The sequence below is a fragment of the Hemiscyllium ocellatum genome, chromosome 2 (assembly GCF_020745735.1).
Source record: "Hemiscyllium ocellatum isolate sHemOce1 chromosome 2, sHemOce1.pat.X.cur, whole genome shotgun sequence".
NCBI classification, from domain to species: Eukaryota; Metazoa; Chordata; class Chondrichthyes; order Orectolobiformes; family Hemiscylliidae; genus Hemiscyllium; species Hemiscyllium ocellatum.
In genome coordinates, this window is record NC_083402.1 from 142,089,593 (window position 1) to 142,112,131 (window position 22,539).

General features: G+C 42.8%; 1 protein-coding gene across 1 annotated transcript in view; it reads right to left on the reverse strand.

Annotated features, from left to right (window-relative positions):
* slc24a2 (solute carrier family 24 member 2) overlaps nt 1-22,539 on the reverse strand; it is a 290,313-nt gene that overhangs the window by 19,812 nt on the left and 247,962 nt on the right. The window contains exon 4 of the mRNA XM_060841993.1: nt 21,554-21,672. Within this exon, the coding sequence (XP_060697976.1) occupies nt 21,554-21,672 (119 nt within the window). The remainder of the gene's footprint in view (nt 1-21,553; nt 21,673-22,539) is intronic.

Consider the following 22,539-nt stretch of genomic DNA (forward strand, 5'->3'; position numbering starts at 1 on the left):
CTGGAGGCTTACTGATAATGAGTATGATGACGAAACATTTGAAAACAAACCATCCAGCTCAGCGAGCGAACTTACATCCATGGATACTTGCTTCACCAGTTCCTCTGGTTGAGGACTGAGGGTACACAGGAGGAGGATGAAGAGACCAACAGCAAGGCTGGGGGCAATGATGCTGGTTCTCCTCTATCCCAACACAGATCAACTGGGACAGCTACAGCCAGTGTGCATTACAGCTCTTACTGGGCCTCCCACTTGCTTGGTCTACCTGAAGCCAATGCAAGGATCACAACTCAGATGGAAAACTCAATTCCTCATGTCAGACCAAAGTCTTAGAGAATAAATAGCGTTTGCATAAATTCTTGACAGGATCATTTATCCTCTCCCCATTCACTGCTGCTGCTGAGCACTGACATACAGTTAGCAGCTACAGCAGGGAATATTGTGACTGGCATATTAATCTGACAATATTCAAAACCATGTCAACTTTCAGCTGTTCCCTTGGTGCTGTACCACGTATGGTAGCTCACCGTGAATGAAGTTGGGGTTTGTCATTGATCAGATTGACAAAACAAAATCACAACTGCTCTGCCAAACCTTTAATTATATCGGCTACGAAGAGCACAACTCAGCAAGTTGCTGCTAACACTGCTCCAAGGCTCAGTACTAATTAACACTTCAGTCAGCTGCCTGAAGTCAGTCCACCTCATTTTTTGTTTCACTGGGAGCTGTTGACTTCAGACAGTCAAGGGCAGATTAGAACGGAGCCCCTGGAGAGTAAGGTGGCTTTTCACTGCACACTGTTCATCTTATACAACAGACACCAAGCAGAGAGAAATAATAAGAGCCACCCACCTGCATCAGACTGCAAACAGTGATCTCAGACAGTGATATTTAAAAAAATCTTCCAACAAACATTACTGCCACTTGCAGTGGTGAATAAAATAGTGTTGGCAAGTGAGGATTTCCCCCATGGTGGGTTCATGTATGTACAATGGAATACTTTTGGATGGGGATCAAAAGTTTTGATGACCTTTTTGGGATTATGGGCGGCACGGTGGCTCAGTGGTTAACACAGCTGCCTCACAGCGCCAGGGACACTGGTTCAATTTCTGCCTCGGGCCACTGACTGTGTGGAGTTTGCACATTTTCCCTGTGTCTGCGTGGGTTTCCTTCGGGTGCTCCGGTTTCCTCCTACGGTCCAGCGATGTGCAGGTCAGGTGAATTGGTCATGTTAAATTGCCCACAGTGTCAGGTACATTAGTCAGGAGTAAACATAGGGTATTCATCTGGGTGGGTTACTCTTCGGAGGGTCAGTGTGGGCTTGTTGGGCTGAATGGCCTGTTTCCATACTGTAGGGAATCTAATCTAATAATTTTAGCCTAAGCTACCATAGGACATTGGGTGGATGATTATCAGTCATGTTTTGATGCCCTTCTATTTTAAATCTTCACCAAGGTCATGAGAATAGTCAGAAGATCTAATGCTTCCAGTTTCCTAACAAATTAATTCGGTTAAAACAACACCCACTAATCGAAGGAGCATGCCACTATTTTGGGGCAGATGGACAACTTACAGATTGCACAAAATGAAAACAACATCGCAAACAATTACCATGGCAATCTTTACCTGAAGAGATGGTGTTCGCTACAACAACTGGTTGGGAAGTATACTGACCCATGTATTTTGAGGTTCTTCATTTGTATGGCAGGCCAGTAACATGAGGAGTGGTGATAGAAAGCTTGCGCCAGCTAAAGCTTCTTCTGTTAGCTACTCCCCTACCCGACCCCTGCAAATCCCCTGGCCAATCCACCTAACCTGCACATTGCTGGACTGTGGGGGTGGGGGACTAGAGCACCTGGAGGAAACCCATGCAGACATGGGGACAATATGCAAACTCAGGTGCCCAAGTTTGGAATCGAACCCGGGTCCCTGGTGCTGTTAGGCAGCAGTGCTATCCACTGAGCAGTTCAAGGCAGAAAGATATCACCAGTGTCCTGGAGAAAACATTAGGAGCGATTTTAACCTGACAGACAGAGCTGAAACTGGATGGGTGAAATGGATGATTCACTTACTGATCTACAAACTGGATCAAGCCTTCTGTAATTTTGATCTGCTCCTTGGAGCAAGTGGTCATGCCAGCCATCAGGGTCCTCCTACCAAAATTCAGCTCTAGGCCCAAGGCTTCAATCGGGCCTCACTCACTGAGTGCAGCTTTAACTCCATCCTGTGGGAACATCCAGCAAAATGCAAGAGCAGAAGCCTCAGTTGCAGGAAAATTGCTTTACTTTTTTTTCCCCCCACTCCGAGACCAGGAGGAGCAGGAATGGTCAAGCTGACACAGAAGCAGCTTTTGTTGGCTTAGAGTTGTCAACTGCGGAAGGCAGAAAATAAGGCAAAAAAGCCAAAGCACTCAGAACCTCAACCAGCAGTTTAAACATGACAAACCAGCATCTAAGCAGTGTGGTGCAACCAACCTGTTTCAATCCTGCTGCTGCTCGTTAGTGCTGTGGTTTGCTCTGTGTGCATTATCAGTGATGGAGGTCAACTGCACAGAAGTGTCTTACAACAAACAGGCCATGGACATCCACAGATATGTGTAAGATGATGGTGTGCAGAGCAGTGTGGAATTAACATTGCTTGCAGATGCTTTAGCATCTTGGATGCAGATGCTAAAGTGTGTAAAACAAAAGCAGGGAGCGATTTTTCGGCTTTGCTATTGTCCTAAAAGCCAACTTGCACAGTTAACATCAAGTAAAAATGAGCAAAAAGTCACAGGAAGAGACAGTTGCAGGGAAATATTTGTCATAGAGGTTTGTTTAGGAGCTTATTGAAAGCAAAGGGAGAGATACGAGGTAGATGGATTGACACAGGGGATCCCAGGATCAAGGCCACTTCATCACTGTTTTCTAATGTGGATTCAACTTTAACATTTGAAAATTAAAATGACCCCATAAATAAAAGCCATAAAGCAGATGTAGTAACATTCAGTGTATAATTAAAATTCAGATATCTTAAATGGTGATTTATAATATATCACATTATTAGGAAAAGCTCTTTATAAAATACTTTGCAAAAATATTTTATGTACTCGCATAGACTTCAACCAAACTTCACGTTCCGTGGTGACAGAAATCTCCATTAAGGCCCACCTTCCTCCATCCACCTCCCTTAAAACACCACTCACCCTCTCCCCCCCCCACCTCACCACAACATATTCCTTCCCTTCTCCCGAAACCACCCCTCCACTTAATCTCTTCCCAAAAACCATACCTCTCTCTCTCTTATTCAGCGATCCTTCTTCCCAAACCACCTCCACCCCCACTCATAGGATCCCTACAGTGCAGAAGCAGGCCACTCGGCCCATTGAGTACACGCCGACCCTCTGAAAAGTTATCCCACCCATACCCAGCCTGTAACACTTAATTTGCCACAGCCAATTCACCTAAGCTGGACATCATTGGACTGTGGGAGGAAACTGGAGCACCGGAGGAAATCCGCGCAGACACGGGGAGAAATGTGCAAAAACTCCAAACAGACAGACAGTCACCAGAGGCTAGAATCGAACCCAGGTCCCTGGCACTGCGAGGCAGCAGTGGTAACCAGTGAGCCACCATGCACCTACTTACCATGGTCCCTTTGTTCTTCCCTGCTTTTGCCTCTCCTCCATCTCTGTTAACATCTGCCTGCACTGGGTGATGTATGAATATCCCAGGATCACTCAGCTCATGCTGCAGAAAGCGTTTACTGGAGTTAGAGAGAACTCTGAGCTCCCTGTCCACCTCATGCTGTTTGGCAGAATTGATCTTGTGAGTCCCATGCATTCATGGCCTCAAACTTGTTCTCTGTCATCCCATTGGGGGGTTGCAAATAGCAGTTTGGGTACCAAGGGCTTTGGTCCTCAGTGGCTCGAGCCATTACTGTCAATGGTGGCTTGAAGAATATGAGGGATGCGCAAGAGACCGGAAGGTTTGTGAAGCAGAATTCACTACAGACCTCAAGGGATGGCAACACCATACAGTGATTGCAACACAAAGATGAGAATAGACCATAGGCAGCCCATGTAGGTCAGTGAGTACAAGGGTGATGGGATCATAGTTAAAATGGTTTGTGCATGAAGGCATTTCAACTGATGTCTTCAAGATGAGTAGATGTCTGTTCACTTCAACACTGTGTGTACTCATCCTTGAAATTGTGAACTCGATGGGCTGAATGGCCTTACTTCCACTCCTATGTCTTATGGTCCTATGTCTGATGGACTCTTCTTCCCCATTCCAAAATCAGAAATGCAACAGTTGTAGCAACCTTCAAGACATGAGATAGATCACTCTGGGGAAAATATTAAGATACTTTTCTCTTGCGCATGGCAGTGAAAATACTAGCACATGTTCTCCTGAATCACCTACTTCCTGCAGCTGAGGAAATCCTCCCAGAGACCCAATGTGGCTTTAGAGCCTCCAGAGGTTAACTCTGACCTGGAACTGGTGAGTAACAAAGACCTAGAAAAATGTTGAGAACATCACCAGGAACATTTCAGTTCACCCATGCTAACCTTGACATTTGACTGAAAGAATCGTAAGGCTCTGTGGATTGTGCTGCAAAATCAAATGGGCGGGTCACCTTTATTCAACTCACAAATCCCAAAATCTCCGGGCAAACAAGGAAATGCTTCAAAGACACTGAGCTGTCCTTGTCGCTCAGCAGCATTAACTCCAATGACTCGGAGGAGCTTGTAATCAATTGTTTCCAATGGCGCCAACTTGCCCATCCGGCTCCATCATGCTTCGACTCTCAATATCTTAATGATGTAGCAGAGAACACGAAAAAGCAAATTCAACTTCACCAACTCATGAGATCATAAAATCCCTATAGTGTGGAAGCAGACCATTTGACCCCTCGAGTCCACACCGACCCTCCGAACAGCATCCTACCCACCTACTTATCTACCCTATAACCCTGTATTTCCCATGGCCAATCCTCACAACTTACAGACTTTTGGACAGTGGGAGGAAACCACAGCACCACGACGAAACCCACGCAGACACGGGGAGAATGTGCAAACTCCACACAGATAATTACCCGAAGAACACAATTGAACCTGGGTCCCTGGGTGCTGTGAGGCAGCAGTGGTAACCAATACACCACTGTGTGAGATGCCCTTTCCCATGTGCCCAAAGATCTGTGTGTTTAGTATCAAGCTGTTCAGGGACACAAAGTCCCCTAGCAGAAAAACTGCAACCCTGATTGGATACCCTTCAAATCAAGACACAACTAAAAATGATAATATGTTCACCAGCAAAAACCTGCAGCTACCCAATAAACAGGAACATCATTAATCTGACTCACTGAAATGAATTCTTACAATTGTTTTCTCAATTGTGGTCAGTGAGATTGAAATGCTCTTCTAAAATTGTATTCACTAATATGAAATGGCAAATGGAATGTATTAATCATTATGGTAGATTTTAGATTATCATCGAGAATAACATACCACAATTAGTGGTGAATACACAACGCCACTAGCAACTGAAAGACCAACAGAGAATCACCATGACAGTGAAAATGTGCAAGTACATTAGAGTAAATTCCATAATTATAATCAGCAGATCTGCAATGGCATAGCAATCAGAGGTTACAGTGGTACCACAACTAGATTAACCTATAGTTGCCTGGGAACTGAGCACCAGGTTCGACATAATGTGAAAAGGCCATCCAAATTGCCTCCTTGCTTCTAAATTGCTTATTAAAACCACAAGCAGGGACGCTTTTCTCAAATCTTATCATGTGGATTTGCTTCTCATTTTAAATTAAATTTATTCTATCTTTAGCCGATATCTTTCAGATAAATATTCCTGACCGGAATTAGTTAGAACAAATGAATCCAAAGCAAAAGGCTATTAACCAATGTTAACACAGATTATTTTGACTGAGTATGTGGGTTGAATTGTTATGGAAGATGACTATCACTTTCTCAGATAAAGAAATTCAAGCACACAAGTTTGGATCAGAGGAGAGCATGTGACCCCTCCAACCTGTTCCAAGATCGCACTGATCTGATTTTACCCTTCACTAAACATTCCTACAACTCCGATAAAGTTTGACTACCATGTTGGTCAAGGACCTGCTGTATTAACATCTGCTTTCAAAACATTCAACAACTCTGCCTCCACTACTTGCTGAGGCAGAGTGTTCAAAAGGTACTTAACCTGATGTTGCTCCAAGGTACAAAGGTCCAGCCACTCCAGGGTCCCGTGCACATGTATAATTTTGGCATGCTGATTGTGAGCATGACCTGTGGTGATGGGTGTGGGGGTGGAGAGATTGGGTAGGGTGTATGTTACATTGAAGGAAGTACATTGCTGAGTACATTGACTCCCCAATGAGTGACAGCCCCAGGAAGAAGCTCTCTGTAGTTCCAGTTTAAAAACTGAAATTGGAAGTGAGTTAAACCCAACTCAGTGTTAGGTACAGGGACTCTGCTGTGAGCATTATATGGGTGATGGTTTGGGAGCTGTATTGGGAGTGGCATTTTGTTTTGTTTCTTTACAATTTATACATGAATGTTCTTGGATTTTACTATTACTGTGCAGTTAAGATCATTGAATTTGGGTTTTAAGTAGAGTCAGTGTTATACAGCGTGGACCAGACCCTTTGGTCCAACGCGTCCATGCCGACCAGGTATCCTAAATTAATCTAGTCCCATTTGCCAACACTTGGCCCATATTCATCTAAACCCTTCCTATTCATGTACCCATCCAGATATCTTTTATACGTTGTAATTGTACCAACCTCCACCACTTCCTCTGGCAGCTCATTCCATACACACACCATCCTCTGTGTAAAAAAATTGCCCCTTAGGTCCCTTTTGTATCTTTCCCCTCTCAGCTTAAATCTAAGTCCTCTAGTTATGGACTCCCCTATCCTGGGGAAAAGACCTTGGTATTCACCCCATCTATGCCCCTTGTGATTTTATAAATATCTATAAAGTCACCCCTCAGCCTCCAATGCTCCAGGGAAAATAGACCCAGCCTATTCAGCCTCTCCCTATAGCTGAAACCTTCCAACCCTGGCAATATCCTTGTAGATCTTTTCTGAAACCGTTCAAGTTTCACAACATCATTCCTAAAGCAAGGAGACCAGATTGCATGCAGTTTTCCAAAAGTGGCCTAACCAATGTCCTGTACAGATGGAACATGACCTCCCAACTCCTATAATCAATGCACTGACCAATAGATTGTTCTATTTTGTCTTTGTTCCTTTCGTAATAAACCCCTGCTTTGCTGTTGAAGCAATGTTTGCGGCATTATGTGCTTTTGTTTCAGCACTTAACCAATTTGCTAAACCAGAATAAATAAACATATGATCTACCAAGCCAGGTTCCTGGCTGGGATCTGATTTATCCTGTAATAACATCAGCCAGATCTTAAAACAAATGCAGTGATTATTCTCAAGGGCAAATAGACCACTTAATCACAAATTACACTGCCATTTCATCACATTAATCCTAACTGCTACTTACACACAGGTTGAGAAATGCTTATTGGTGTCTAAATTAAATTCTGTCTGATAACAGGAACAAAATGGGCCCCCTCTCTTACCTTGCCTACCAGACACCCAAAGATGGTGCGGAAATAAATTCAGTGAGCTGTCAATCAGACTGACTCCCTGGTACAGCTCGCCAATCAAGGCCTTAAAGTTCAAGTTGGTTCAGTTGCCAAGCTAACCCACAGACTTATTCCAGAGGCAGAATGGGAGGAAACTCTCATGGGAGGAGCAGGCATGGACTGACAATGGTCCACAACACCTACTGTACAACCTGCCTCTGCACCGAGGCAAGTTTAAAAGAGCATGCTTGCCTGTGGGTTTAGTTTTCCCAATGGTCTCCACAAATCTCTAACTGCAGTAAGACCCGGAAAAATATCATGATTGTTCACTGGAAGAAAGAAAAAATAGAACCACTGACAGAGAAAAGTCAGCATCATTTTTCAGTTGTGTTCAAAAGCCTGGAAGACAGATAGATTGCAGCAAATCAGAGTTAACTTTGTTAAGTGAATGAGGACCATATACCATTTGACAATTTAGGACCATTTTTGTCCATTAACCATAGGGAACTGATTTACTGTGTCCTCAGAATAGAAACCACGAACACATTTATACAGAATGCATTTATGGTTCTTTTATACCTAATGTACTGGAGACATTCCCCCATCTGCCTGCCCATTACAAATCCAGATTAGTGCAAACTTTCAACAACATTTTTTGTTGTTAAATATGTACCAAATTGTTTAAAATTACAGAGATGGACATGTGCAGAAATATCTATCTGCATTTTGTTTGGAACCTAAATGCAATTGTTTCTCAAATATTATATTTGTTTTGAATGAGAATAGCCGTTGAAGCAAGGACAACATTGGACATATTTCTCCATTAAAATCATAATATAAATATCATTGTGCAGCGCAATGTTCTATTTAGTAACAAAATGGAATTTCATGAAGCCAAAAATACAAGAGTACATTACCTGGCTATGTATAAGATGTGGGAAGAAAAATAATTATTTGCCTAGGTTGAAAGAGTACCAAAACAAGGGGTCGATTTTCACTGACGGTGGATTGTACGTCATTTATAGAATCAGTCTCATTTTAATTCCTTTCACATAATGCCCAATATACAACAAAAGAGAGCTTCTGGGTTTCCCAGCATGCAGTAACTGCAGATGCTACAAGGTCACTGCGGATTTTTATCTAAAGCTGTCAAGCACACCTGACAAGTATGTGGACATTCCACTTACAATCATTACAGCCCAGGAGCAGGAAGGTACTTCAGTGCACAGGGATGACAGCGTCTTTAAAGCAATTGTTCAATTTATAATCATCCTGTGTGATTAAAATGAATATCTGAAGGTCAAACCAAAGCACTCCCAAAGCCTTAGTAAATCAGCCGAGAAACACAATGATACTGCAGTTTTTAAGAAGCTTGAAATAGATGCCAAAAGTATCCTTTATGGGAAGCAGTTACATGTATATTCAGAGGTATCTTCTGCTTTATAATAAACAGCATTAATTAGGACAATGTAAGAGCCCCCATAGTGCTCCATCTCTCAGAGCAGAGAGGAAGATGTTCTCAGAGACGACCCAATGGAGACTGCACCTCCTGAGGGGTTGAAGGGGTGGCTGAGACTCTGTAGTTACAACCAGAGTGCTTTAGAAGGATAGCCATCTCACCAACAGACAGATCCTGCAGATCTTGGGAGGGATGAGAGGGAGCACCTACATCTCGAGGTGCACGGGGTGGGGGTAGGGGGTGGGGGGAGACATTCAGAGACAATGGGTATTTGCTGACTATTGCTCCTCCTTCCATTGATCACCTCCCCACTTCTTCAAAACAACTTTCCTCTTCTGACCTTCCCACTTCACCGGTTGTCTAACATTCCCCTTCACACCTGTACACTCCACCCCAACCTCGCTCTCTCCAACAAGATCTGTCTGATCTCACCAGCAATGCAACCATTCCAAATACACACCCACTTTGCAGAACAGCACTGGAAACAGTCACTGGCCTGGTAATAAACAAGGACTGAGGTTAATATCAAACAGACTCCATTCATTTTGCTCAGACTTTACACTAATATCTAGGCCATCATGCTGTGGCCATGTGTATTTGTGAGCAAGTGATTCTGTTATTCAGCAACAATGAGAGGAATTTTCCAGCCACAAAAAATACAGGCTGAGTCATATCTAAATCATGTATAAAACCACCTGATAGATATTGACAGCACAGTGTCTTTGAACAGAATGACTTCTGTATTGACTCCTAGGATTACACAGAATCCACTCACTAGAAATCATCATTCACTGGATGAGGCCTTCCCTTGCAAATATGGTGCAAATACCTCCTTACACAAAGCTGCTTAATACAACCCTGTGGGGCTGTCTGGAATGGAATTCACAACAGAGCTCTGTGATGACTGAAGATCTTATAAATTCTATGATGTTGATATGCACAACAGGAAGAAGCATTGCTTGCAGTTGCCTGTACTACGCTTAAAATAGCTGCATCAAAAATGGTATGATATATTTACACAATGGCCGGGTCTTTTAGGATCCAATTGGAAAGGGGAGATGGAACTGGGAAGTGGCAGTGCTCACCTTCCTGCTCTTGCCTCTAATTGTGGTGCATCATTGCACTATGTGGACAACTTATGGCTGATAGTGGCGATCGTTGACCACTCAGCTCCTGGGGGCAGCACTGAGGCGGTATCTGTGGCATCACCTGATGTGGAAGGAAGTGGTGGCAGTACGTTCAAAGGGGTGCCAGTACCCGAATCCTGAATGAAGCCAGTGACCATCTCTTCAGCTGTAGGCTTCATGCAGCTTCTTGCCATCAGGCACCATCAGCTTCCAGCTGAGGAATGACATCAGCTCAAGACCAAGAACTAAATACAACGCAGGCAAGACGCAGGTGAGGGCTGTCTGCAGGAGAGGCAGAAGCAAGATCTCAGATGGCCCTGTGGTTCAGTGATGCCTCCCTGTTTCATTCCCTCCAGACCATTTGGTCAAGGCAGGAGCTCTTCTTCACCAGGCACAGAAAGAGGAGAAGTCTCTGCCTGACTGAGCAAGCCTGGACAGAGATCATGGAGGAGAACCTGGTCGCAGTGCTGCAAGAGAGTCAATGACCTTCTCCGCTCACCAGCAGAGTGAGACATCTCAATCCACTTTCAAAGTGTTTAACTGTGATCATGAGGATGCTGCGGTGATCGAACCTACTCGTGGTGATTGATGGAGGGAGGCAATTGTTTCTCCTGGGAAACGGATTACTCCAGTTCTAGGGCAGGTGACCCATGCAAGGATATTCCAGTGTGGTCAATAATTCTATTGGCCAATAACTATGAAAAGCGAGTGAGCATTAGTAGTGACTGCACTAGTGTCAACACAATATCATCCTCTACTTCTGGAGGGGGTAGCAGTAGCTACACTATAGGACTTGGGACAAATCAAGAGATAATGAGGGCTAGGAAAAAAGGCAGTACATTAATTATTGGTGGCTTTAATCAAATTCACAGAGCGTTCCAGATAGTCTCAGAGAACAATTTGCAGATTCAACCAGGAATCAGGGTATCTGGGATCTGCTTAATGAATATCAAGGAGGAGAAAGTGAGGTCTGCAGATGCTGGAGATCAGAGCTGAAAATGTGTTGCTGGAAAAACGCTGCGCTTTTCCAGCAACACATTTTCAGTTAATGAATATCAAGGCAGGTTTAAGAAACAATGTCAGAGTAAAGGCACCCCCAGAACATGGTAGAATGTAATATTTAGAAGAAACTTGGGCCAGTTACAACTTAAATAATAATATTTAGAAAGGAATGGGGATGTATTTGTCTGGGGTCGACTGGGTAATGCATTTAGCAGCAAAGATTCTTGAGACACAATGACAAACATTTAAGGTAATAGTTAATGACTCACAATTAAGGTAAACTGCAGAGAAAAAGAGGGATTCCAAGAAGGGAATAAGCCAACCCTGGTTAATGAGGGAAGTTAAGCATAGCGTCAAATTAAAAGATTAAAAAGAAACGTATAATGTAGTGAAGATTAACAGTGAAACAGAGGATAAGTAACATCTTAAAAACCAACAAATGATGGCCAAGATAAAGAGGGGGAAAATAAACAACTGATGGTAAACTTCTCAGTAATATCAAAGTCCAGCAAGTGCTTAAAAATATAAACACAGGCCAAAGTGATCATGGGTGGTCTTGGAGATGAGGTTGGGAAATAATTATGGGGAACCAGGAAAAGTTCAAGAAAGATGCAGAGAGCAGCAAAAACCTTATAAATTACCTGCTTTGGCCTGACAAAGGCCCTCCAATGCCAACTAGGAGGATTTAGAGTGTCCCTTAAATTCAGTCACCTGCAGAAATCTGTCACTCTTCTCTGTGGACGACACAACAACATGTAAACCATGACTCTCACCAATGGATTGACCACAGAGCCTATAAGTGTGTACATTGGAATCAAATCATGCCGAGTCATCGCAGCAATGCTTCTTTTCCTCCTTCCTTGCTGCAACACTCCACGTCTTATCCACAGGGCTTGGCGATGCTTCTCCACAGGATGAAGGGAAACTGATCAACCCACATCACCTTCAGTCCGGATCCAAGACCATTCTGTCATCAAGCCGCACTACGTAAATGATACTTGTGTGCACACACGCAAAGCCTGAGCTGCAAATCAATAATGACACATTCACAGTAGTAGCTGAGAGAAATAGACCTTAGGCTAAACATCTAAAGGACGAAGGTCCTTAATCAGACTTCTCCTGAAATGCAACATTCAATTATCAAAGTCCATGGAGAGCTGCTGGGACACGTTTTGGTACCTTGGTAGTGATGAGATTGAACATCATCTCCAGTGCGCCAGACTCTGGCCATCTGAGGACCAGACAGCTTGATAACAAAGATCTTAAGCCCGGCACCAAACTCTAAGGGCAGCATTCCTCCCTTCCCTTTCATCCATGGAATGTACAGCAGACACTCCTACTTCTGAAAGAATCATCACCAATGATTACTCCACAATCGTCCCGCAAATCCATTGTTGGAACAGACACTCCAATATCAAGTGTCCTCTCTCAGGCCAACATCACCAGCATCTAGGACCTAGCTACAATCAATTAACTGCATTCGGCAGGCTACATCATCCAAGTACCCAGTGTGGGCTCTTGGTTAGCAAGAAGGCAGCCTCTCTACAATATCCCCACCAACGCATGAGAAGCTCTTCTCAAGACTTGGAGAAAAGGTGAAGATGTTAACCAACTCGAACAGGCTGAGGTAGAGGCCAAACACAAGCAGTGAAAACGTGTGAGAATTTATGAGCACCCCCACCCACCTCATTAAACACCAACTGTCCAGAGCATGTGGATGCAGCTCTGGCCTGTGAATTAATCTCAAAATCAACAATTCTGCTGTGGAACAACATCATCCTCAGTCCCAAGGGACAGCCTAAGATGATGATGAATTTTGTCCAAAACTTCTATTTCTAGAACTTTCCCTGCAGAAGTTCAAGTGACGAGTCTGTAATTACTGGACTTATTCCTCACACCATTTATTGAATAAATTCATAACATTTGCATTTCTCTCGTCCTCTGGCTCTGTCCGAGGTTAAGGAAAACCAAAAGTTATTGCTGGTGCCTCTGCAATTACCATTCTCACTTCCATCGGCAATGTTGGATTCATTTCATCTGATCGCAATGCCTCATTAATTTTAAGTACAAACAGCTCATCAAGTACCTCCTTATCGTTAATTTTAAGGCCTCTTGGAGATTGAATTTCTAGCCTTTGGTCTGGACAGTATCTTCCTCTTTGGAGAAGATAGATGCAAAACTGTCATTAAATACATCAGCCATGCCCTGAGTATGTAAATCCCATTCTGTTCCTCCTCCTTTCACCACCATTTTGTTGTTTAAATGCCCTGGAATTCCCCTGTACAGGTTAGTTGACAGTTTCTTGTCATTCCTGATGAAGGGCTTATGCCCGACATGTCGAATTTCCTGTTCCTTGGATGCTGCCTGACTTGCTGCGCTTTTCCAGCAACACATCTTCAGCTCTGTTTCTTATCATGTCCTTCTTTGCTTCTCTCGATTGCTTCTTCACCACTCCTCCGAAACTTGTATTTTTTCGCCTGGTTCTCAATTGTACCGCAAGCACACTTTTTCTTTCTTTTCCCAATCATAGTTTCCACACCTTGTGTCGTCCAGGGTGCTCTGGATTTGTTGGCACTGCTTTTCCTTTGGGAGCAATATGCCCAATCCATCCTCTGTTGAAAGGATTATGATCGAAACGTCGATTCTCCTGCTCTTTGGATGCTGCCTGACCTGCTGTCCTTTTCCAGCAACACACTCGACTCTGATCTCCAGCATCTGCAGTCCTCACTTTCTCAGAATTCCTTTCTTGGAAGGATAGCCCATTTTTCCTAATAGCCCTCTGGCTCTAATTTATTTGGCGCAGATCTATTCTTCCTCCTTGGAAGTTGACATTCCCACTGCTCCAGCCTGTTACAGGTGACTGCGTAGCTTGAGCTGCTGCTCTCAGTGAACTCTTGCCTTTCTCCTCTGCATTGTTTGCTTGCTCATTTATGCTGTGGGCCCAGCAGCAGCGGCAGAACTATATTCAACAGGGATCTGTAACCTTCTGGCACAACGTATCCCTTGTTCTACTACCATCATCAACACTAGTTCAATGAAGAGTACAGCAGGAGATACCAGAAGCAACACATGGCAGATGAAGCATTCCTGATGAAGAGCTTATGCTTGAAACATCTGCTCTCCTGCTCCTCGGACGCTGCCTGACCGGCTGTGCTTTTCCAGTACCAGACTTTTTGACTCAGACGCAAGTATGAGGTTACTTCATGAAGTGGACAAGGGGGTCTGGGTTTAGAGCAGAGGGAAGTGAGTTTTGTGTGGATTTTTATGTAGCTAGTTGCCTGAACTGTTAAGGATCATTCAACACTTGCTGTGTATATAAATGCCTCATTTGCCTTCAAGCCACCTTGCTGTAGCGCATGGGTCCTTCTATAGCTGAAAGAATGCTGCAATTCCTGCTCTCTGCCTTGAACACTCTGGGTCTACCCCTCTGCAGTGCCGGGTTGTGCAGAGTACACCCAACTTGCATCATCTCTGACAGGCTTGTTGGGAATACAGAAGGGGGAATCACCTGATTCATCCAGACCTCCACATCCCACTTTAAGGGGACCTCTGGTCTGAATTGGTCAGAAGCTCAGAATGCAGCGTGGCACATGACTCTGACTCCAGCCCTGATTTCGACAGCTGCATCAGCAGCTAATCTTTATTGGGGGAAAGTGTTGATCCTCACGTTCAAAGAAAGGGAGCCACGGCACCTCAAGAACACTGAAAAATGAGTGTCTCATGACGGCTCCCACAAAAACGAGCTCAAGCCCGCAGGAATGTTGGGGAGTGGTCACAGATGAGTTGGACGCTGTGGAAGTGGAATCCCATCAAGGTACTGTCGGCCAATGGTCGGCCTGTGAATACTCCCATGGCTGAATGTGTGTACACCGCGAGATCCTGCACCAGGGAGAATCCAGCTCTGGAGTCAATGCCTCTTGTGCTTTGTCTAACTGGCCACATCAGTTTGGTAACAGATGCCATACATGTCCTCTGCAGCTCTCGAACAAACCTGTGCTGTCGACTTTCAGGTTTACAGTGACCTTGACAGCCTCTGGCATCCAGCAACAAATCCACGTCTCACCTTCCCCAACATACATCTCCCATGGCCTCTTGGGAGAGACATAACTGCTCCGACCTCAGGAAGGATCTCATCAGGTGTCTGCATATCCTGGATGGTCTCTGCCCGTGGCTTATGCTGGGACTTTCTGCCTGTTGTTTTGCCCCATTATGAAGCTGCCCCTGCTGTTGCCGCATTCTGGTTCCCTTGACCTGCTCCTCCCTCTTGGCTTCTCCTCCTGCCTGAATGAACCCCTCTGGAATATAAGATTCCCCTTGCTACCCGAGTGTGGCCTGCATAATGACAGCATCCTTTCAGTGGCAGCAGAAACACAACCACCCCCTCCCCTTCCTTCCAGTCCTCCGCTCCTGTCCAGCGAAAACCCTAGGCTTGGACCCTGATTGAATAGCTGGCCTGTTACTGCTTGACAATGCAAGCAGAGTAGCCTCTCCGCACGACTGCAGCAACAACAGCAGTTACTTCCCCTGAAAAGCTGCTGTGGTGCTGTGCAGACCATGAGCTAATCAGAAAATCCTGAGGGCCCCGTAAAATCAGGTTTAATTGCCTCCTTAATCATCCAAATTACAGTTTAATTGCTCATTTTTGAAACATGAGCTTCATCCCCTTGCAGCTTCCCATCTATCATGAAATTATATTCAGGCATGTCGACGTGGGGACCTGACCCAACACTACCCGACATGATTTTAAAATCCCATCACCTCCTTCCCTGTAAAATGCCAGCCGTCATTCCAAGTGTGATTCAGTTGCGGAAAAAAATGTCCAGATCTTAGTAATAAATGTAATCGATCGTGAATGAAATTAAATTGATCTGGTAGATTCCTCCTGCTAGAGAATTCAGGGGATTAAGTATCTTCAAACCTGACACAACACTGACTTCTGTAAAGCCCCTTAATAAGGAGGCAAGTCCATCTGGGTAGGTATTTCTGTTCTAACATTTAAATCTAACGAGCATTGAAGAGGAGATGAGAGCCGAGAACTGTACAATCAAAAAGTGATGTGATGGAAAGACTTCATCACCATTTTGATAAATGACTTTATCCTTCTAGAAACAGTAGCTGCAGGCTTGCCATGAACACTGTTTCTTGTCGCACTGTCCTTCAGTGAAAGTATGTCCGAAGAACCAACAAGGGGCATGAATTATGCCAGATCAGGGCTGATAGACAGCTGTCTGGTAGGCAACAGTACAGAGACTGGCGCTGGTATTACAGCAAAACCACAAATGCTATATCATGAATGAGAATATTAAGATGATGATAAATTTCTGTACATTCTGATAACCTAAGTTAGGTTTCTGTAGCTCATCAATGATTGTTCAAATATTGCTTTTGTTTTCTTAAGCAGGGTCTCAGGATTGAGAATGACTTGATTCCTATTGGTTTGCTGAACCCTGAGATGCCTGAAATGTCTAAATGATCTGCAGGGAAGCTGGTGCTTGGAAAGTCAGGTAAATGAGCTGTTTGGAAATTTGTGGACTCCCTTACAATGCCTCAACTTCACCTCCACGCTTACCTGGCAAAACTCACTCCACATTTTTGGTGCCTTCGCGAAAGACCCTTCTCCATTTTAGTCAGTCACACACTAGGTTGCCCTATGAGTTGACAGGTACATGGAACTCTTCAGGTATGGTCTGAGGATATCCCGATTGTCTGTTATCTAGCTTTGCCAGGGCTTCTTAGTGCATTTAGTAAAATCCAGCTTTGATATCAAGGGCGGTTACTTCCACCTCGCCTAGAAATCAGCATTAACTTAGGCCAAGGCTGGGTGAGGTCTACAGCCAACTGATCTTGACAGAATTTAAATGAAGCATCAGCGAGCAGATGATTGGTAAGAATAGTTCAGAGTATTCACTTTCTACCAGTCTGTTGATGATCGAGGGTCAGCCAAGAAAGCTGCAATTGGCCAAATTGGAGTAGTCCTTCCTTTAGTGGACAGGACAAAATGACCAATTTTCATGGTGAATAAAAGCAACAGCTCAGCAAGAACTATGGGCTTTGAATGAACATTCTGGAACTCCTTAGTCCTGGACTGCTGCAATAAGACAGTAGCTCATCATTACCTTCTCATTGGCAACTCAACAGGAATGATAAATGCTGAATTTGTTCATGTCCCAAGAATGAGTAAAACAAATTCTAAACCATCTTGAATTATATTTCCTTCTAACAAAATAAAACAATTGCAACAGAAGAACCCTGAACAATTTGGCACCATTTTAGTAGATGCAACGTAAAGCATGTTCAAATACAATAGCCCCTGCTTGCATCTAGGCTGCCTCTTCAGTGCAATGCTTTCAAATGAGGTACAAAAATGAGACCCCATAAGCTAATGGGACTAAAGGCAGGTCCAGACGGCCTATATCCAAGGCCTTTAAAGGAAGTGGCTACAGAGACAGTGGTCTAAATATTCCAGAGCTGACTAGATTTTGGGAGAGCCAGCAAATTGGAGAAGAGCCATGTTCAATGAGAGAGACAGAAAACAGGAAACTATAGGCCTGTCAGCCTAACATCCGTCACTGGAAGAATGCTGGAGTCCATTATTAAAATAGAAATAACAGGACATTCAGGAAAAAAATACTTAACACAATCAAACAGCATTATTTTGTGAAAGTAAAACCATGTTTGTCAAATTCACTTGAGTTCTTGGAGTATATAACAAGCAGAGTTAATAAAGATGAAACAGAAGGTATACACAGTACTTAGATTTCCAGAAGACTATTCAATTAAAGTGCTAAATGGAAGGTTATTGCACGACGCTATTAGTGGCAATGTATCAACATGGACTGAGGATTGATTAGCACACAGAAAACAGAGTTGGGGTTAATGGGTTTTGAAAGATGAAATTGGAGAAGTGTCACAAGAATCCATTCTAGGGCCTCAATTATTATCACTATTAATGACTTGGAGCTCAGAGTAACATATCCAAATTTACTAAAGTTATTATAACAAGTAGGAGGACATGTTGTTGATGAGGATATAAGGTACCTGCAAGATATTGATAAGTTGAGTAAGTGGACAAAAATCCTTGGCAGTTGAAGTTTAATGGAGGAAAATAACAGTTCATGCATTTCAGTAGGAAGATTCAAAGGTTAAACTGTTGATTAAATGAAGAAATACTCCAAAAGATGCAATGCAAAGGGCCTGGCTGTTCTTGTGCATGAAACACAAAATGCTTGCTATGCAGGAGCAGCAAGTAATTAAGGCGGCAAATGAATTTTTATTCATGGCTTTATTGCTAAGGAGTGGAATTTAAACACAGGGAGATTTTGTTATAACTTTCGAGGGCATTGTTGAGACAGCACCTGCAGTATTGTGTACAGTTCTGGTGTCGATATTTAAGAAAGCAATGTTGGTATTGGATCAGTTTAACAGAGATTCACTAAGCTGATTCCTGGGGTGAAGGGTTTCATATAGTGTACATGGGTAAACAGTTTAGGCTTTTATGTATTCAAGTTTGGAAGGATAAGGAATTATTTCACTGAAATATACAAGATAATAAGGGGGCTTAACAGGGTAAATGTTGAGAAGACATTTGCATTAGTTTGGTAAATGTTGAACCGTGGGGTGGGTGGGGGGGGGGATGTTGCATTGTAAGGGAAATAGTAACAGAACAAGAAGGCACTCATTTAAAATTGAGGTGTGAATGAATTTCTTCTTCCAGGGAGCTGGAATTCCTTACCCCAAAGAGTTACGGAGGTGAGATCACTGGAAGTATTAAAAGTGAAGGTACATAGATTTTTGAAATAAAGAGGAATTGAAGGCTACGAGGAGCTGAGACATGGACAGACCAGCCATGAACAATGGGCTGAATGGCCTACTGTTTCTTGTTGTATTCACTTACCTGTTTGCTGAATTTGAAATATCGCACAATTATATTTAATGAAGTGAATTCTCCCCATGGCCTAGCAGCATATCCAACTCAAACATGACCATTAAAAACAGATTAAATGGTCAATAATTTAAGTTGCTGATCCTGAGAACTTCCTATGTAAAAACTGCCTAACCCATCTGCTTGAACATCAAAGTAACTGCATTTTAAGTGGTTTACTCTATAAGGAAGGTCAGAACAGTTGTTGGAAATTGAATCATTTGAGACAGGGCAGTATGGGAAAATATTTAAAATGGAAAGATTTAATGCTCAAGTTCCGAAGAATAGTCACAGAGGATTTGACACTCTTTAGCTCTCCACAGTTGCTGCCAGACCTGAGATTTTATAGCACTTAGTTTTGTTTTCAGATCTCCAAAATGAGCTGTTCAAGATTTGTTTTAATGCTTCATTGATTTCTTTAAATAGTCTTTTCTGAAGGGACAATAATGAAGGTAGTCTAAATAAATATCTGTACCATTAAGGTTGTAACAGTTTGCAATTCAACAAAACTCATTCAGTTGCCTGGGTAACCAAACGATAAGCAGCAAGATGTCACATGAAATGAGGCCGTTTTTGGTATTATTAATCAATTTGTTTTTGTACCAGGTTTGGACAGACTCTAGTAGGATTCAATCTATTGTGATTACATGTGGTTCTTGATGATCTTTAATACATAAATTGTAAGAACTTAATTGATCCTTAACAAATTACCTCTAATTTCAGAACGTTACACCTTTGAGGTTAAATAAGGAATTCTACCAATATAGGCATTGCCGCACCTGCAAAGTATGGAGTAAATTGGTTAGTTTTCCTATTTCCAAAGGATTTTGATCCTGATATTAGGAAACTGAAAATGCGCTCTGTCCGAAGTGATTGCTATTGCTACCAGGAAAATAGATCGGTGGTGTCACTATTTTGAATTATGAAGTATACTCTGTTGGGTATCACCAAGAAAGGTCATTTGGGGAAATGTGTTTTAATAACCATACTCGTATTAAAATAACAGACAGACATACAAAATCCAAGTGTTATATCAGTGCTTTGCATTGACGATAAATTCATTAGCTCTTCCATTTGTCAGTCCTATTCACACATTGGCATGAGCTTTCATAAAGATGGAGAATCCCATTGTTATTACAAAAATAATCCTGGGTGAAGCAATGCAGCAGGGAAGGGTAGCAATGAAAGTATATTAGAAATCATTCATGAAAGCAACTATGTACCTTCCTCTTGTTCTTTGCATTTTAGATCAAGAAAAAGAATATCAACAGTTTCTGGAGAACTTTGAAAAAAAATCCCTTTTGGATATTCTTCTGGAACACCTTTAAAGTTGCTAGTGGTTAAGGATGTGCATGAAACGTGCATAAAAGCACTGGAGCGTTTAACCTTCTGCCCTTTAAACATTTGGGAAAAAAAAGTCTTGTGTTAAAACAAAATCAGTGCTTGCTAATTAATGTCAATTGACATAGGCTTGAGGGCTACCATTACAGGAGTATTGCTGAATGACTGATTTCACAATCTTTCATTATAACAGTGGGGTGCATGTCATTTTATAATTTGACATCTCCAAGTATTTGTGGCAGTAGTTTTGAAATGGGATTATGAATTGTGATATTTAGTTTTGACTTAAGTTTAAAGCATGTTAAATGGACTGTAACTTTTCTAAATCAATTACCATTTTTTATAAAATATAAAATTCTTCAATAGACATGTGGTAATTTCATCCTATCCCAGCATGCGTCCTGAGGTCTGTCCATGGTGATATTGGTGAATTATTGGCGTGGAAACATGGAGCTGATATCTGTTGAGAGTGGGTGGTTAGATGGCATTTTTTGGCATGGATGGCATTAAGGACCATAAGGGCAGGTGGAAAACAAGTTATAGCATGGATTGGCATGATTGCAATGTGGGGAACTAATGCAGACATGGGTGAATGGTGAGAGTTGAGGGTTTGCATTTGTTTTATTGCTTTTTGTCATAGCTTTGACAAAGTAAAAGTGCATCAAATGCCACTGCAGCCTCTGTTCTCTCTCTGGGATTATCCGTGATGACTTTTCTCCCAGAAGGCCAATCCTTTCTTCGAGGGCACATTTGGCTGGGTTAGGTTTGTGGAGCCAGGAATTGTCCTGACTCTGTGCTTCCAAACCCAGAGCTAAAGTTCAGGCCATGGAATCTCAGCAATGTCATTCTGAAGTTGTTACCAAGAAAAGCTTTTGTTTGATGATGCCAGCAATTTATTTTTCCAATGGCTTAAATGATCACTGATAAGGTTGGTAACTATCATTTGTCTCTTACAGCAACCCAACAAGGCCTGGCCTTCAGCAAATGCATCAACTCAAATGTAAATGGAGAATAAAGTTAAATCTTGTCTTGTGCTGGTCGATAGACACTCAACCTCTGCCCATCCAGAAGACCCCAAAATGCTTCCACGAATGATTCATACCTGTCCTGCTCCAACTTCTGCTCCATTGGGAAGGCTTCCATTCTGCACTGCTGGGGGAGAATCCTTTGGAGGTGTCACTTCAACCTCTACATTGGCTGTATTTGGCAGCTCTACTTTATCTGCAAGGACAGGGGGAAGGAGACACAATGCGGAACTTATCAAAAAATGATAGATCCCAACCACAGGAAGGGAACCTGGAAAACCACAATCTGTTTTACAAGCAATATACATTTAATTTCCAAACCAAATAATGCAACTTTCACACTGCATTTCCAATTTTCATACTGTATTTATGGTAGATGGAGAGGGCCCCAGGAACCAAATTGTCCTGCCCAAAAGACATGGGCATCAATGTGTTGCATGTCCATTTATAAAAATGGCTCACCAAGGTATGTCAGCCTAATATTCAACATACGAATCAGCCAGCTTTCATGGATGTAGAGAGCAATTAGTGCATAGAAATGTACCTATCATTTATCCATTCTTACTTCAGGTTTACAGTGAACCTATGTACTCCTCATGAAGGAAGTATTTTTATGCTTCTGTCAGTTGCTTTACAAGTTAAATCACCCCCAAGCCTAAACACCTAACCAATCCTGCCCTCTAACAATGAAATAAGGTGAATAGCCAAGGTCTTTTTTCCAAGGGTAGAGAGGACAAAATTAGAGGGCATAGGTTTAAGGTGAGAGGAGAAAGATTTAAGAGACATTAGTGGCAACTTTATCATGCAGAGGGTTGTGCATGTATAGAATGAACTGTCAGAGGAGGTCAGAGACTCACGCAGTTGTTCAGCACGGAAACAGTCCTTTTGGTCCAACCTAGTTCATGCTGAACATAATCCCAAACTAAACTAGTCTCACCAGCCAAATCCTAGTCCATATCCCTCCTAACCTTTCTTATTCATGTACCTATCCTATTTCTTCTTACAACCTTTCTTAAATAAAGGTACAACATTTGCCATCCTCCAGTCATTAGGCACCTCATGA